The sequence below is a fragment of the Neomonachus schauinslandi genome, chromosome 12 (genome assembly GCF_002201575.2).
Source record: "Neomonachus schauinslandi chromosome 12, ASM220157v2, whole genome shotgun sequence".
In the NCBI taxonomy this organism is placed as follows: Eukaryota; Metazoa; Chordata; class Mammalia; order Carnivora; family Phocidae; genus Neomonachus; species Neomonachus schauinslandi.
In genome coordinates, this window is record NC_058414.1 from 80954541 (window position 1) to 80973401 (window position 18861).

General features: G+C 39.4%; 1 protein-coding gene across 2 annotated transcripts in view; it reads right to left on the minus strand.

Moving 5' to 3' along the window:
- The window catches only part of GRM8 (glutamate metabotropic receptor 8), a 772971-nt gene that overhangs the window by 116097 nt on the left and 638013 nt on the right, over positions 1-18861 (minus strand). For both annotated transcript variants that reach the window (XM_021699435.1, XM_021699434.1), the window contains exon 7: positions 17816-17952. In XM_021699435.1, the coding sequence (XP_021555110.1) occupies positions 17816-17952 (137 nt within the window). The remainder of the gene's footprint in view (positions 1-17815; positions 17953-18861) is intronic.

Here is an 18861-nt window from a genome sequence, read left to right on the forward strand (position 1 = left end):
TCTCTCGTCAGAAAAGCGACCACCTTCTGGAAGGTAGGACGTGTGGAGAAGTGAATCCGAGGCGATATTCGGGAGGATAGACGGCGGGGGAGGGGCCTCCGTCGGCCGCTTCTGGCAAGTGATAGAACCACGGAGCACAAAATCGGAACTTTTAAAAGTCTGCTCCGCCGAGGGCCGTCACTCTGGTGGCTAAGCGGGGGGTGGAACCCTCCGGGACAGTGTGGTCTCAGGACCCTCGGGGTCACAGAAAGACCAGGGGTGCCTGAGTGTGGCAGAGCTCCCAGGTATCGGAGCAGGGAAGCCGGCTGCAGAGGCGGAGCCCAGGCGCGGGCTCTCAGCTCGGGGTTGCCATAAACTGTGATCCGCGGCACAGTCGGGCCACTGCTCCTCCAGCAGGGACCCAACAAGCGGCAGATCCGGGGACACTCACCTTCCTCCCCCGGGAGGAGCCGCGCGGGAGTGCACCGCAGGGATCTGCTGGGTTTGGAGACTCCACCCGGGGTCGGGTGCCAGAGATAGAAACGCGCGGTCACAGGCCAGGTGAGCACGGAGTGCGGCTGGAGACCGGGGAGACGGGAGTGACTGACGGCTTTTCTCTGGGGGCTCACTGAGAAGCGGGGCCCCGAGTTCTCAGCTCCTCCGGGGCGGAGATTGGAAGGCCTCCATTTTCACTCTCCGCCTCCAAAGCTGTACGGAAAGCTCGCAGGGAACAAAAGCCCCGGAGAGCAAACCCGAGCAGATTACTTAGCCCGGATCAGGCAAGGGCGGGGCAATTCCGCCTCCGGCAGAGACATTTGGAAACCACAGCAACAGGCCCCTCCCCAGAAGATCAGCGAGAACAGCCAGCCAAGGCCAAGTTTACCCATCAATGAGAACAGCAGAACTCCAGCGCTAGGGGAATACTGCACATAGAATTCATGGCTTTTTTACCATGATGCTTTAGTCTTTCAAAGTTAATTTTTTTTTTAACTGTCTTTTTTTCTTTTTTTTTCTTTTTGAATTTTTCTTTTTCCCTTTTTCAACCAACATCTTATCAATCCCTTTTTTTAAAAAAAATTTTTATTTTGCATTTTTAGAGTCATATTCTATCCCTTCATAGTAGTTACCCGTATTTTTGGCTTATATATATAAGTTGTTCTCTCTTTAAAATTTTGAGATAGTTTCTTCTAACAGATTAAAATATACCCTAAATCTCTAGTATATGGTGTTTTCTATTCCCCTGCCTGATCACATCCTCTCCCCTTTTTTTTCTTTTTTCTTTTTTTAAATCCTCTTCTTTCTTTTTTCCAACAACTTCTTATCAATTCCTTTTATAAAATTTTTTATAATTTCCATCTTTACAGTCATATTCCATCCCTTCATCATATCAACCCTTATTTTTGTACATATATAAGTTTTTCTTTCTTTAAAATTTTGGGAGGCACTTTCTTCTAAAAGACCAAAATACACCCCAAATCTAGTGTGTGGCACTGATCTATATACCAGCCAGATCATATTTGATCACAGTCTGGTTTTTTTTTTGTTGTTGTTGTTTTGTTTTGTTTGTTTTTGTTTTTATCTTTATCTTTTTCTGTTTCTTTTTTTTCTTTCTCTTTTTTCTCTCTTTCCCTTTCTTTTCCCACTGCTTCAGGTCTTTTCTGATTTGTTTAGAGTATATTTTCTGGGGACGTTGTTACTCTGCTAGCATTTTGTTCTCTCATTAATCTATTCTCCTCTGCACAAAATGACAAGACGGAAAAAATCACCTCAACAAAGAGAACAAGAGGTAGTACCGACTGCCAGGGACCTACTCAATACGGACATTAGTACGATGTCAGATCTAGAGTTCAGAATCATCACTTTAAAGATACTAGCTGGGCTTGAAAAAAATATGGAAGTTATTAGAGAAACCCTTTCTGGAGAAGTAAAAGAACTAAAATCCAACCAAGTAGAAATCAAAAAGGCTATTAATGAGGTGCAATCAAAAATGGGGGCGCTAACTGCTAGAATAAATGAGGCAGAAGAGAGAATCAGTAATATAGAAGATGAAATGATGGAAAATAAGTAAGCTGAGAAAAAGAGAGATAAACAACTACTGGATCACGAGGGCAGAATTCGAGAGATAAGCGATACCATAAGATGAAACAACATTAGAATAATTGGGATCCCAGAAGAAGAAGAAAGAGAGAGAGGGGCAGAAGGTATAATGGAGCAAATTATAGCAGAGAACTTCCCTAATTTGGGAAAGGAAACAGGCATGAAAATCCAGGAAGCACAGAGAACCCCTCTCAAAATCAATAAAAATAGGTCAACACCCTGACATCTAATAGTAAAACTTACGAGTCTCATAGACAAAGAGAAAATCCTGAAAGCAGCTCGGGAGAAGAGATATGTAACCTACAAGGGTAGAAACATTAGATTGGCAACAGACCTATCCACAGAGACCTGGCAGGCCAGAAAGGACTGGCAGGATATATTCAGAGCACTAAATGAGAAAAATATGCAGCCAAGAATACTCTATCCAGCTAGGCTGTCATTGAAAATTGAAGGAGAGATAAAAAGCTTCCAGGACAAACAAAAACTAAAGGAATTTGCAAACACAAAACCAGCCCTACAGGAAATCTTGAAAGGGGTCCTCTAAGCAAAGAGAGACCCTAAAAGCAACATAGACCAGAAAGGAACACAGACAATATACGGTAACAGTCACCTTACAGGCAATACAATGGCACTAAATTCCTATCTTTCAATAGTTACCCTGAATGTAAATGGGCTCAATGCCCCAATCAAAAGACACAGGCTATCAGACTGGATTAAAAAACAAGACCCATCGATATGCTGTCTGCAAGAGACTCATTTTAGAACCAAAGACACCCCCAGATTGAAAGTGAGGGGGTGGAAAACCATTTACCATGCTAATGGACACCAAAAGAAAGCTGGGGTGGCAATCCTTATATCAGACAAATTAGATTTTAAACCAAAGACTGTAATAAGAGATGAGGAAGGACATTATATCCTACTTAAAGGATCTATCCAACAAGAAGATCTAACAATTGTAAATATCTATGCCCCTAACATGGGAGCAGCCAATTATATAAGGCAATTAATAACAAAAACAAAGAAACACATCGACAACAATACAATAATAGTGGGGGACTTTAACACCCCCCTCACCGAAATGGACAGATCGTCTAAGCAAAAGATCAAAAAGGAAATAAAGACTTTATATGACACACTGGACCAAATGGACTTCACAGACATATTCAGAACATTCCACCCCAAGGCAACGGAATACACATTCTTCTCTAGTGCCCATGGAACATTCTCCAGAATAGATCACATCCTAGGTCATAAATCAGGTCTCAACTGGTACCAAAAGATTGGGATCATTCACAAGAACTCAATCACAAGAGGAAAGTCGGAAAGAACTCAAATACATGGAGGCTAAAGAGCATCCTACTGAAGAATGAATGGGTCAACCAGGAAATTAAAGAAGAATTAAAAAAATACATGGAAACCAATGAAAATGAAAACACAACTATTCAAAATCTTTGGGATGCAGCAAAGGCAGTCCTAAGAGGAAAGTATATAGCAATACAAGCCTTTCTCAAGAAACAAGAAAGGTCTCAAGTACACAACCTACCCCTACACCTAAGGGAGCTGGAGAAAGAACAGCAAATAAAGCCTAAACCCAGCAGGAGAAGAGAAATAATAAAGATCAGAGCAGAAATCAATGAAATAGAAACTAAAAGAACAGTAGAACAGATCAACGAAACTAGGAGCTGGTTCTTTGAAAGAATTAACAAGATTGATAAACCCCTGGCCAGACTTATCAAAAAGAGAAGAGAAATGACCCAAATCAACAAAATCATGAATGAAAGAGGAGAGATCACAACCAACACCAAAGAAATACAAACAATTATAAGAACATATTATGAGCAACTCTATGCCAGCAAATTAGATAACCTGGAAGAAATGGATGCATTTCTAGAGATGTATCAACTACCAAAACTGAACCAGGATGAAATAGAAAACCTGAACAGACCTATAACCACCAAGGAAATTGAAGCAGTCATCAAAAATCTCCCAAAAAACAAAAGCTCAGGGCCAGATGGCTTCCCAGGGGAATTCTACTAAACATTTCAAGAAGAATTAATACCTATTCTTCTGAAACTGTTCCAAAAAATAGAAATGGAAGGAAAACTTCCAAACTCATTTTATGAGGCCAGCATTACCTTGATCCCAAAACCAGACAAAGACCCCGTCAAAAAGGAGAATTACAGACCAATATCCCTGATGAACATGGATGCAAAAATTCTCACCAAAATACTAGCCAATAGGATCCAACAGTACATTAAAAGGATTATTCACCATGACTAAGTGGGATTTATCCCTGGGCTGCAAGGTTGGTTCAACATCCGCAAATCAATCAATGTGATACAATACATTAACAAAAGAAAGAACAAGAATCATATGATCCTCTCAATAGATGCAGAAAAAGCTTTTGACAAAGTACAGCATCCTTTCTTGATCAAAACTCTTCAGAGTATAGGGATCGAGGGTACATACCTCAATATCATAAAAGCCATCTATGAAAAACCTATAGCAAATATCATTCTCAATGGGGAAAAACTGAGAGCTTTCCCCCTAAGGTCAGGAACGTGGCAGGGATGTCCACTATCACCACTGCTATTCAACATAGTATTGGAAGTCCTAGCCACAGCAATCAGACAACAAAAAGAAATCAAAGGCATCCAAATTGGCGAAGAAGAAGTCAAACTCTCACTCTTTGCAGATGATATGATACTTTATGTGGAAAACCCCAAAGACTCCACCCCCAAACTGCTAGAACTCATACAGGAATTCAGTAAAGTGGCAGGATATAAAGTGAATGCACAGAAGTCAGTGGCATTCCTATACACCAACAACAAGACAGAAGAAAGAGAAATTAAGGAGTCGATCCCATTTACAATTGCACCCAAAACCATAAGATACCTAGGAATAAATCTAACCAAAGAGACAAAGGATCTTTACTCAGAAAACTATAAAATACTCATGAAAGAAATTGAGGAAGACACAAAGAAATGGAAAAACGTTCCATGCTCATGGATTGGAAGAACAAATATTGTGAAGATGTCAATGCTACCTAGAGCAATCTACACATTCAATGCAATCCCCATCAAAATACCATCCACTTTTTTCAAAGAAATGGAACAAATAATCCTAAAATTTGTATGGAACCAGAAAAGACCCCGCATAGCCAGAGGAATGTTGAAAAAGAAAAGCAAAGCCAGCGGAATCACAATTCCGGACTTCCAGTTCTATTACAAAGCTGTCATCATCAAGACAGCATGGTACTGGCACAAAAACAGACACATAGATCAATGGAACAGAACAGAGAGCCCAGAAATGGACCCTCAACTCTATGGTCAACTCATCTTTGACAAAGCAGGAAAGAATGTCCAGTGGAACAAAGACAGTCTCTTCAACAAATGGTGTTGGGAAAATTGGATAGCCACATGCAGAAGAATGAAACTGGACCATTTCCTTACACCACACACAAAAGTAGACTCAAAATGGTTGAAAGACCTCAGTGTGAGACAGGAATCCATCAAAATCCTAAAGGAGAACACAGGCAGCAACCTCTTTGACCTCAGCCGAAGCAACTTCTTCCTAGAAACATCGCCAAAGGCAAGGCAAGCAAGGGCAAAAATGAACTATTGGGACTTCATCAAGATAAAAAGCTTTTGCAAAGCAAAGGAAACAGTCAACAAAACCAAAAGACAACCAACAGAATGGGAGAAGATATTTGCAAATGACATATCAGATAAAGGGCTAGTATCCAGAATCTATAAAGAACTCATCAAACTCAACACCCAAAGAACAAAGAATCCAATCAAGAAATGGGCAGAAGACATGAACAGACATTTTTCCAAAGAAGACATCCAAATGGCCAACAGACACATGAAAAAGTGCTCAATATCGCTCGGCATCAGGGAAATCCAAATCAAAACCTCAATGAGATACCACCTCACACCAGTCCGAATGGCTAAAATTAACATGTCAGGAAACGACAGATGTTGGCGGGGATGCGGAGAAAGGGGAACCCTCCTACACTGTTGGTGGGAATGCAAGCTGGTGCAGCCACTCTGGAAAACAGTATGGAGGTTCCTCAAAAAGTTGAAAATAGAGCTACCATATGATCCAGCAATTGCACTACTGGGTATTTACCCCAAAGATACAAAAGTAGGGATCTGAAGGGGTACGTGCACCCCGATGTTTATAGCAGCAATGTCCACAATAGCCAAACTGTGGAAAGAGCCAAGATGTCCATCGACAGATGAATGGATAAAGAAGAAGTGGTATATATATACAATGGAATATTATGCAGCCATCAAAAGGAATGAGATCTTGCCATTTGCAATGATGTGGATGGAACTGGAGGGTATTATGTTGAGTGAAATAAGTCAAACAGTTAAAGACATGTATCATATGATCTCACTGATATGAGGAATTCTTAATTGTAGGAAACAAACTGAGGGTTGCTGGAGTCGGGGGTGGGGTGGGAGGGATGGGGTGACTGGGTGATAGACACTGGAGAGGGTATGTGCTCTGGTAAGCGCTGTGAATTGTGCAAGACTGTTGAATCTCAGATCTGTACCTCTGAAACAAATAATGCAATATATGTTAAGAAAAAAAAAGAAGAAGAAGGTAGCGGGAGGGGAAGAATGAAGCGGGGGAAATCGGAGGGATAGACGAACCATGAGACGAACCACGATGGACTCTGAAAAACAAACAGGGTTCTAGAGGGGAGGGGGGTGGGAGGATGGGTTAGCCTGGTGGTGGGTATTGAGGAGGGCACATTCTGCATGGAGCACTGGGTGTTATGCACAAACAATGAATCATGGAACACTTCATCTAAAACTAATGATGTAATGTATGGGGATTAACATAAGAATAAAAAAAAATAATCTCAAAAAAAAAAAAAAAGAAAAAGAAAAACTAAGAAAAAAGTTGCAGTTAGAATAAAGGATAATTTTCTTTTTGTAGCAAATAAGCCCTAAGTCAAAAGCAGACCTATTCCCTAATAATGTAAATGGTCAAGTGGCATTGTTAAATTTTAACCGTCTCTGAAAGCCACCTTTTTGTAGGCCAATGGCATTTATTCTTCCTAATGCCCAGTGGTGATCAAGTCATTTCTTTACAGTTACTGATGCTAGTTACAGGATCATATCCACACGTAAAGCTGAGATCCAAATTGAAAATTCACTTTTTAAGTAGATCTTCTATGATTCCCCTTCGCATTCCCTCTGGTCTTCATGAAAATTCCTAGTCTGCCCCCCTCTGCCCCTGTTCAGTCTACTCCCTAGCCTTGGCATGCCTTCCCTTCATGTCCCTTGTCCAGAACATTCAAGCTCCATCTACCTTCAGTGTGACTTCCTCCTTGGAGCTTTGTCCCAAGGTAAGCTTTTCCCTGCAATCTTTCTCCTGCATCCTCATCTACCCTAGGCCATCACCAGATCCTCCTTTCCCTGGTTTCCATATTCAATCATTTCACCACTTCTCCTTGATTCTACTTCTTCAGAATTCCTAGAAGCCTGCACACCGGAGTGGGCTGTGTGTGCCCATGCATTTCCCTTAACGCTTCCGCTAGCTGAGTGAACTTGAATAAAGCGACTTATTGTTAATCTTACTTTTCTCTTCTAAAAATGGTCATTCTAACCAGTATCTAAGTCACAGGGTTATGATAAAAATTAAGTGAGTTAATAAATGTGAAATTCAGCTTAGGTGGAAAATTCATCTTAAGCCAACATTTCTCAAAGTGAGCTTCAAGGAATATTAGTTCCGCAAAATGTCCTTCAAATAAAAAAGGGATTCATGGTCAAAGCAATGTATTAAACAGTACATCCGATGCCTACTTCCCAGTCAGTCATGATGTGCATTAGCATATTAAAGGCTCCACAAGTATTTCAGGAAAACAAAACAAAGCAAAAACAGTTGTCCTGACATTCCCTAAACTTATTTGACCAGGGAGCTTTTGTGTGCATAGAGAGCCACTATTTAAAATCCTGCAGACCCAGTGTTCTGAGGAAGGTGTTGGAGAAAATGCTGACTTGGACAAGACCCACAGTTACCATTCTGGAAGTTGTTTCAGCTTCAAGTTTCCAACAGTTTTAGAAAAAAAAATTTTTTTTTCTTCTTCTTCTTTTTTTTTTGTAGGAGAGGCAATCTCCTAATATTCAGAGCCACCACAAACTCTGAAAAAAAAAATGAGCCAGTTGTCTGGTGGGAGGCTGTGTCAAAAGGGTAGTAGATTGGCATTAACTTTCTCAGGCCAATTGTTTCTTCAGACTCTCTTAAAGGATATGAAAAAAGTTCTATTTTTCATGCAATGCCTGGTAATTGCTTATCCGGCTAGTAACAGATGCGAAACTTCATCTCAGGAGAAAAGTTTAACATACAAATATGTGAAAAGCTGAGAAAGAGTGGGGAGAACTCTGGAGAGACTCGGGGAAATGGATAAGCAGGCATGAAGGCAGAATCAAGACGTGATTGCTGTGCCTGAGTCCCGATTCGTCTACCTCCAAACACAAAGCTGCTTACTGTGAACGAGGTAAAAGGGTAATAATAAATGTTTGTACACTGATTGTCTCAATGTCACAAGCTGAATGCAACCAAATCTGAGATGCCACAGTGGGAATTCTGAAGTCATTTTATTTTTCCCTTTTTATGGGAGCAAAAATAAGCCTAGCTCCCATTTATTGCTCAGATGTGGGCTGTTCTTCTCTACCACGGCATCCCCTAATTCTTCACACGGAACTTAGCTCCCTCTCTTTTATCTTTGCTGCAAAAGTGCTTTCCGAATAAACTAGCATTTCTCAAATCACATTAGTTATTTCTACTTAGTCCTGCTTGATTTCAGCCCATCTAACAGAATAAACTTAGCTTCCCTAGAGCATAGTCTTATTTTTTAAAGCATATTATAAAAATGCCTGTCTGCAAAATCAAGAGAGAACTAATAGCATAGCCATTTTTAATAATTTTTACACGTTTATTAAAACAAAAGTAACCTCTCCCATCTTCTGTTTTAATGTTCATAGGCTGTAAGCAGCCATGCTCCTTCAAATAAATACCCCAAATTGAAAATAATCACAGAAGACCTCCGACCAGTGAGGTTTACACTGGAGCATTACTTCTATATAGGTGAATGAATGAGGCCGTACATTTTGTAGAGTACGTTTTTCAGTTAAAAAACAGTAAGTAAATAAATAAGAAAACACATATTACAAAACTCTACTATCTAAGTATCCAATTAGAAAATAATAGATCTGGAAGAAATTTTAGTGAAAAGCTATATTTGGTTCCCAATTTTAAAAACATGGAGACTGAGACCCCACATATTAAGTCGAAAAGCACAAATCTCTCAGGATTAGTGAGAGCTCAGGCTGAAAACCAGTCTCTTAACCTCTAGTGATGCTTTCCACATCATCACAGAGCTTCCTAGGGTCTGCCCTTTAAGTCCATTTGTGCCTTGAACAACATGAAACCACATCTCTATCAAACATTTTATGGATATCATGTATAAAATTCGACTGGTTCTTGGAGAAGCTAACCTTAGGGATAGGGTCATTAGTTGTACCATTTAAAAAAATTTAATTCAGAGATCCCAAGCTCAAAGTGTGTCCTTACTGGGAGATTTCCATTGTCAGTAGTCCCTTTGGGTTCCCTTTAGACATTTTTACAAAGAGTTTTCATCAGTAGTCTCAAAGATCATACAGCAGCTTAATCTAGAAGTCATGTCTGATTTTTGGAATCTAAAATCATGGCCTGAATGCAGAAAAGAAATGCCATGTAGCAATAGATCTGACAGCTACAAAACAGTCAGATGAGAACGAATACAGCAAAGCCTACCAGCGTGTTAGAACAACTTAAGAAACATAGAGCAGGGGCAACTTTGAGGAAGTCTTGGAAACTCTGACTGAGTTTGGGTGCCACAGACAGCAACTTTAGTGCAGTATTGATAGAAGGAATAGAAAGGGGAAGCATGAGAGGCAAGAATGCAGGTCTGTTTTCACAGACTGATGTTCAAAGGAGCTAGACCTAGGTGGTCTTATTTTTAAATGAAGAACTTTTTCTCCTTAGGGAATATGCTGCAATTGTAGTAGGTGTCATCCAAGGTGTCGCTATGCCAGTTATAAATGTAAGGCGCATGCTACAGCAATAATGTTCTCTTTCTTATTTTCTAAAAGCATTCTGAATTAAAAGGTTAAGTATAACTCTAAAACGGTCATATAAAAATGAATTAGTTCAGTTCTGAGATGAGACATCAGTCTTCCCTGTTTCTCTCTCAACAAATATTCATAGCGGGTTTATTCATAATTATTTTGCTGGTGTCCTTCAAAGGGTGAATGGTTATACAAACTTGGTACTTCCATACCATGGAATAATACTGAGCAACTAAAAGGAACACACAATGTGGATAGATTACGAGGGAATTATGTTGAGTGAAAAAAGCTAAACTCAAAGGATTACATACAGTATAATTCCTTTTACACAACATTCTTGAAATGACAAATTTGTAGAAATAGAGAACACATTGGCTGTTGCCAGGTACTGGGGGAGGCTTATGGGAGGGAAGTGGATCTGGCAATAAAAGGGCAACATGGGGATCCTTGTGGTGATGAAAATGTTCTGTACTCTGGCTATAGTGGTAGAAGCATGGACCAACACAGGTAATAAAATTGCACAGAACTAAACACACACACACACACACACACACACACACCCCACATGAATACAAGTAAAATTGAGATTTAAATAAAACTGGTAGAGCGTATAAATGTCAATTTGTTGTGTTGTGCTATCACACTATAATTTTCAAGGTAACGGGCAAAGAGGACATGAGATCTTTATTATTTGTTACAACTGCACGTAAATCTACAATTATCTCAAAGTAAGTTTAATTAAAAATGATTTTAGAACAAACAAAAGCAAACAAGTAATAGTAAAATTTAGTACTTCTATGTGTCCTTGTTATATCCCTCTGTCATTTATTTGTGGATTTATGTCTCAACCCCCCGAGATATACACAACTGCACATTTCTAGAACTTCATTTAGAGATAAGGATCCATAACCTTAATAAAATGGTATAGGGGCTTGGGGGAGGATCCAGCTTCTGGCTCTATTTTCCTTCTTTAAATAGTGGAACTTCTGAGGAAAGATGTCATGCTAAACTTCTGATTCAATCAACAGACACAGTAACTTTATCCTTTTTAATTTCATGCCCTTACCAGCAACTGACCTCTATCTATAGCTGGTGGCGACATATTTTATTCGTATATAATACTTCGCAGTTCTTACTTGTAATTCTCTTGTTCGTTGTAGATTTTAAATAACACTGATGTGTCCATTGAGCTTTTTAAAAGTACCCTGGCATACAGGGTTCACATATATTTTAGTAAATCTACCATAAGAAAATGTCTTTTTTTACCAGTTATTCTTCTATTCTACATTATCATTTTATATTTATAACCTTATTTTAACCTTTCCTATTCTACTCATCAAGTTAAAATTGTTCTTACTTTACTCCTCCCAAGGTTAGAATAAGGATTAAAATACCACTTATTATGATTTTTATTACTTTATTATCCCCATAAAAGTCTAGAATCACCATCTTTCTTTGCCCTTCTTTGGTGTTAGTATAAAGAGGCATTTTGTATTTTATGCTAAGTCCTTCTTTGAGTCACAATATATTCTTTGATCTGCCTTTTCTAATTTGACCTCTATCATTTTTTAGTTTTCATTTCCCTTTCCATGTCACTGTCACAATTACTTATTAAAATAACTAATTAAGCACCTGTGACTTCACCTATTTTTCATCAATAATAATAGACCTTTTAATGCTCTACTTACATTTTCCCTGATAAGCTACTAGATTCCCTGGATACTATTAGATTACTCCAGGAATCTGTCTTCAATGAGATCAAGGTAACTGAATCCAGCATCTCAATTTTTAATCATATTAAACCACATTTTATATGTCATACATTTGTATTTCTTAAAATATCTCAGCAGTGGCACATCGCAGGCACTTTGTTCTGGAAACTATATTTTTATATGGCATAATTTTGTATGTTCTTAAAATATCAGCATGATTCTTACTCAAATGAACAGCCTAGATGAATCTATTGGTTGTAATTGCTGGTGAGGAAATCAAACTTGACTACTAACTAAAATTTATTAACTCTTTTTATTCTTTCTTCCTAACTTACTGGGTTTGTTTGTTTATCCTGCTATGATAGATGGATCTTATTAAATCCTTTTGAATGTCTTAGGGAACAAGGCTCAAACCAAGTAGATGGACAGATAAGGCAGAGAGAATCTATCAAGACAGGTAGCAATGGATGTTGCTCCTTCAAGGTTCGTATCAGAAGCCAGTAAGCCAGTAAGCACCTCTGAGGTCCCACAGGGTATAGGAAGCTTTTATTATTATAATCTATTATATATAAGATCTATTATTACTCTTTAATGAAGAGATTCTCTGAGAATATATATTATATTATATATGTATTATATATATATTTATATATAATATAATATATAATATATATATAATATATATAATAGGTTGGTTACAGTGGCAAAACAAAATGAAATAAATTATTATTACCATATTCATTTAACCCTGAATACGGAGCAAGCAATGTTCCAGGATCTTTGTGTATGTGATTTCCTTTAATTGTCTCATGAATTCTGTGAAGCAGTCATGACTGTTTTCATGCAGATGAAGGATCTGAGACTAAAAGAGGTAATATGACATGCCCATGGCCATAAGACTCATGAATGGAAGGATGGAATTCAAACATCTTTCTTTCTGACTTTGAGGTCTCATTCTTTTTTTTTTTAAGATTTTATTTATTTATTTGGGAGAGAGAGAGAGCGCGCAGAGGGACAGTAAGAGAGAGAAGCAGACTCCCCGCTGAGCAGGGAGCCCGACATGGGGCTCGATCCCAGGATCCCGGGATCATGACCTGAGCTGAAAGCAGAAGCCCAACTGACTAAGCCACCCAGGCGCCCCTGAGGTCTCATTCTTTTTTTTTTTTTTAAGATTTTATTTATTTATTTGGCAGAGAGAGACATAGCGAGAGCAGGAACACAAGCAGGGGGAGTGGGAGAGGGAGAAGCAGGCTTCCTGCAGAGCAGGGAGCCTGATGTGGGACTCGATCCCAGGACCCTGGGATCATGACCTGAGCTGAAGGCAGACACTTAACAACTGAGCCACCCAGGCACCCATCATTCTTGACCACTATATTCTAAGTCTTCAGTCCTCATAATAAGCCTATTTATTATCCCCACTTAACAGATGAGAAAACTGAGGTTCAGGATTCAGTACCTGGTCAAGAGTTACCCTCTTCTATGGAGTGACCCACTCAAAATTAAATCAGGGTCAATGAAGCCCTTGTCCTTCAAATCACCCTTCCCAGTTGACACCGTGCCACTAATAATTGTGGTTGAGACACTTATGAAGCCACTGTCCTTTACTACATTTATCTCCAAATTATTTACTTGAATAAAAAGAGAAGAAAACAAAACAATAAGACAAGTAAAACCATCTGCCTCATTCCTACCATAATCCAAAAAAAAAAAAAAAAAAAAGTAGCTCTGGTTGGAAGTAAAAAAAGTGAGCCCTGCATTATTTTAGGTACATCCAGGAACCTCCATATACCTTCTCCCTGCAGACGTAAAGAAGCATATGGCTTTCTTCTCGCAATTCAGGCTCAGCTGTTTACTCTGAACCTCTAGGTTACAATGTGTTTTATAATCACTAATCAGGACCACCTGCCTCTTGGGAGACTCAGCCTCACAAAACGGAGAGACCTAATTGTTCAGATTCACTCTCCAGTAGACAATACGCCCTTCATGCCTGGACAGAGATGACTGAATAGAAAACCTAAATCAAACTAAACAATTTTACTAACTGATTCTAATTGCTAAATTAAGAACATATGTTAGATCCATAATAAAGAAAAAGAAACTAGAATATTTGGAACAATAAGGAAATAAAACACCTCATGATTTTCCAGGAAAAAAAACACCTACTCGTTATAAAAATTCTTTCACTCCACTAAAGGTACATGCAGGGCAAATTTGTCACACTCATACATGCTTAATTGTACACTCTCTGTGTACAAAATTGTCTGATGGTTGAGTTCAGCCAGAAAAACTGGCTTTTCGAAAATACATAGAATTCAGACCGATAACTGGCTGATAAATACTTACCGCTGAGAGTGTAAAATTTGTTGTAAAATCTGGTTTAATAGAATAAGGAGAGATGGAGTACATGGAGGAGAGTATCCTCCCCTGTCCCTCAACACAGCTGTCTTCAGCAGTCAGGCCAGATTAGGAACCTCTCTCTGGGCTGCCGCCGAGACATGGCGCACGCCCCTTGCTCAGTGCACCTCTGCTAGCATTGTTGGTTTGAGTGCTGGTCTATCCTTCCAGTCTGTGAGCGCCCTGAGAACCACTCACTCAGTCTTGTCTCAAAATTTAGCACTGAGTATGTGCACAGAATGAATTTATCCAATCCATTCGAAAAATAACTGCCTAGCTGATAATACCTAGCCATATGCTACCATATAAAAAAGAAAGTTTGTATTTGTCTTACATAAAGGTTGCTTTTTAAGTGTAGACAGATTTTTCTGAAGTATTCAGGCCAATATTAAAGACAGGCAGAAAGAGTGGACAATGGAGACTAATGGTCAGCATTTTAATGAAGAGATTCTCTCAGAACTTTCTAAAGAAAATCCAAGTGCCTCTCTAATAAGTAGTGCTCTACTCACCACATGTATTATCAGCTCTCCCACTGGCCACATAGAATCACGAGATAGTGGATTAGTAATAGGTAATGTCTATGGATTTCATGTGTTCCAAGCCCTGGACTAAATGCTTTATTGTATTGTTTCATCTAATTCTTATTACAACCATATAAGATAGGTGCTGCTAATATTTCCATTTTACAGATGATAAAACTGAATGAAGCAAAGCATTTGTTCCATGCCTTGCCTACTATCTAAACAGAACTTGAATATTTATTAAATATTTATTTAGTCTTCCAAGCATCCTGTACTCCTTCATACAGATGACCTTCAACCAGGTCACTGATCCAAGGAGAAACAATTTGTCCCGCTAGGCTCCAGAAGCCAACTCTTGACTTACAGTCTCTCCCCCCAGTCTAATTCACTTACTTTTCTCCTGAGAGATACACTCTCTCTGTTTCAGTAAAGGCTGGCACTTCTATCTAGTTACAAATGGTCATAATCATGCATGAGAAATAATTCTTACAAATTGCTTTGATATATTTTATGAACAATAACACAATAATAAACAGAAAACTTTCATGCACCGTTAAATGTACATAAAAGAGCAGCTTGAGATTCAACATGAAGTTTTATAATAAATATATCATGCACATAGACAGATGTGTGTGTATGTACTTGTACATATAAATATTTTAGGTATCTTAATATTATATATTAGTGCACATATTTTTAAAGATTTTTTTTTTTTTGACAGAGAGAGACACAGCGATAGAGGGAACACAAGCAGGGGGAGTGGGAGAGGGAGAAGCAGGCCTCCCACCGAGCAGGGAGCCCGATGCGGGGCTCGATCCCAGGACCCTGGGATCATGACCTGAGCCGAAGGCAGATGCTTAACGACTGAGCCACCCAGGCGCCCCAGTGCACATATTTTTAAACCACTGAATTTTGTTAGGTATATCCTTAATCATAAGAATATAATAGGCAGTTTGGCATTTATAAACATCAGATAAAAAGTAGCTTCCCTCTTTTAACCCTTACAAATTTTCTTTGTCATGTTTAATTATGTTATTCCACATAGGTCCACTTTCAAAGGGCTTTTGCCACAAAGCTCTTGATTTTCAGATTGGCATTAATAACCTGTAGAGTTATCAAAACAATGCTTTGATAAATGTCAGTTTGGGTTGCAGAACAATAGATAAGATTTCCTGAGGCTGCTACATGTAATAAACTGTAGATCTGTGGTCTTACAAAGCACAACAATAGTTGGAAATATTAGCTGTCTTGGCACATTATTGAATGCAGAAGTGTGATAATTATCAGGAAGTCATTTCAAAGACAGATCATAAATATTCCAATTTTGTTATTTCTCATCATCTGCTTCCTTGTTGAAAACTTTGGTGGTTGATGCTGCATAAGCATACCACTATATTGGGAGATACAGAAAGTGAAAAATGTATTAAAAATACCAAACCAATGTCTTTTAAGTGGGTTCAAACACAAGAAAGCACATGTACAAGTACTATACACACACAGACAAGAATGATCTCCACCCTCCTGTATGTCGTAAGCCTTTTTTACCTTCTAGCTAGGATAAGGTATGGTTAGGAAATGAACTTAATTATTCATTTAGGAAATAAACTCAATTCTCACAGCGTTGTGACGGCTTTGAGAATCACGAAGAGGAGATACTTTCATTGTAGGAGAGAATGAAATAGACATTAGAATCATAGGACAGTAAATGGATATGTTTCTAGTTTATTTGAAGCATTTAAAAGCACCTTCCTGCCTACAGAGGAAACATGCTGCTGCAACGAGCAGCTCCTCGGCCCCTCAGTTCCTGTGAATAGTCCTATTTTACAATTTATCGAAGACGTGCGCAATGAATGAACTCCAACCCTTAGCTGAGACTACAGGGCACGCTCCTGATTTCTCTATGCTGGACGAAGCCAGTGTGAGCTGATACCACACCATGGGCTGTTGAAAGGTGCAATCATTCCTTACCTAGTGATAAACTGATGCTGCTCCAACCACCCCTACACCTTCCCCATATAGCCATTGACAGTCCTGCTCCCTTTCTGGGCCTCCCTTATCCCTCAGGTTCAGGATCAACTTCCTGCTCCAGAGCCCCTTATAATTGGTGGGTGCCAGCACCACCTAGCTCTCTGCAATGTCCCCACAGACCCTTTCTCTGGAAGAGCCCCTCGAGAGGGCTGCCACCAGCCAGGCACATTTGATGAAGCTCTTCTACCCCACAGCCATCCTACATGCCAGACCCAGTAGGAGGAGGCTGAGCCCTCCATGTTGGTGACACCAAGGCAGGCAAATGCCCACCTTTGGCACCACCCCCAGGCCCTGGGACCCCACTCAGGCTAGGCTTTCCAAGTTTTCCTCACATGGCCATTTACTTCTAGGAATGGCAAGATCTGTGGGTCTTGGGCCTTAATGCCAACCGAGGTAGACAGGGACAGCAGTTAGCCCTAAAGCTGTTAAATGCTCTGAACATCACTTTTGGGTACACTAACTTTCTCTAGTGTTGCAATTCAAAGAGGTAATGTAAATACAGATCATGATTCACTTCCATCAATCAGATGTAGGCATAAGGTCTCAATTTATGAGATGGCAAAGGTGAAATACACTTATTTTTAAGCCTAAATTTAATCATTCGTGGCACACTGCCAATCCTCCCCCACAACACACACACACGCACACACACACACACACACAGTGTACCAACACTTAAACAAGTGAGACTTTCAGAAAAGGGCCAAATTTCCCTAAATACAATGCAGTCACTTAAAAGGAAATGAGGTCTTTCATTAAATCCCTCCAGATATCAGATTTCTCTATAGACATCTGAGATTTTCCATAACATTTTAAAGTTGAATAAAGGATAAAATCATACATTTTTTAAAAACATAATTACAAGACAATTCTAACAAAACTTGTATTATAAACTTAAAAATAAAGCATTTCTCCTTGAGAACTACATACATTAATGTAAAATTATATTGATACTTACTTTCAGGTGAAGCTGATTGGTCCAGTGCCCAATGATTTTGTATTCTGCACTTTTGTTGGTTATTTGATACTGAAAGATATCATAACGTCCAGGAGCATCTCCATTTTCATTAAAAGTGACAGGTGTCCCAGCACTACCTATAAATGTTTAGAAAACAATGTTAATAAAGCTTTAGTAAGATAGCTACTGAGCTTATTTTTCTCTAAGAAAGAATGGTAGATAAAAATATATTGTGTGTAGTAAGAGTTATGAAGCTTGCAATCCATACAAGGTCATTCTTGATAGCATAATATCTTCTACATGAAAAGAAGCCCAGACATACATATAGGAAGAAGACATGCTTTATTATGCACATTAGAAAGTAAATGGTGAGTATCCAAGTTAGGCAATGTACATAACAGTTAAATAAATAGAAGGTGATAGGCTGAATGTTCCATCCTGGCTACAGAGAGTGACAGTCAATAGCGACGAGTGTAAATGTCTTGAAGCATAACACCTCCTGCAGAATATGTATGAACTACAAACAGCAACTCAAAATCCAGCAGGAGACCATTCTAGCCACATTCCCTTGGGTTTGGCTTTATTTGGACTTGAACTCCACTCTAAAGCAGTTCCCTCTTCAATTTCTCTTCTCAGCCCCTGCTGCTACCTCTGCCCACGAGTATATCAATGTGGACCACTGTTGGGACCCTCCCAATGGGCAAGACAGCAATCACTGGGAAGTCCCGACTCTGCTCAGGTCATAAAGTTTCCCCTAGTTCACTGGGGCAGGGCAGCAAGATGCAAGAAATGCCAGAAATGCAGTATTTTTTTTTTTATTATTTGAGACAGAGAACGAGAGAGAGAGCACATGAGAGGGGGGAGGGTCAGAGGGAGAAGCAGGTTCCTTGCTGAGCAGGGAGCCCGATGCGGGACTCGATCCAGGGACTCCAGGATCATGACCTGAGCCGAAGGCAGTCGCTTAACCAACTGAGCCACCCAGGCACCCCAGAAATGCAGTATTTTCTAAACTTCCATTTCTCTAAGAAGCTTTCAGCTTTTCTCTT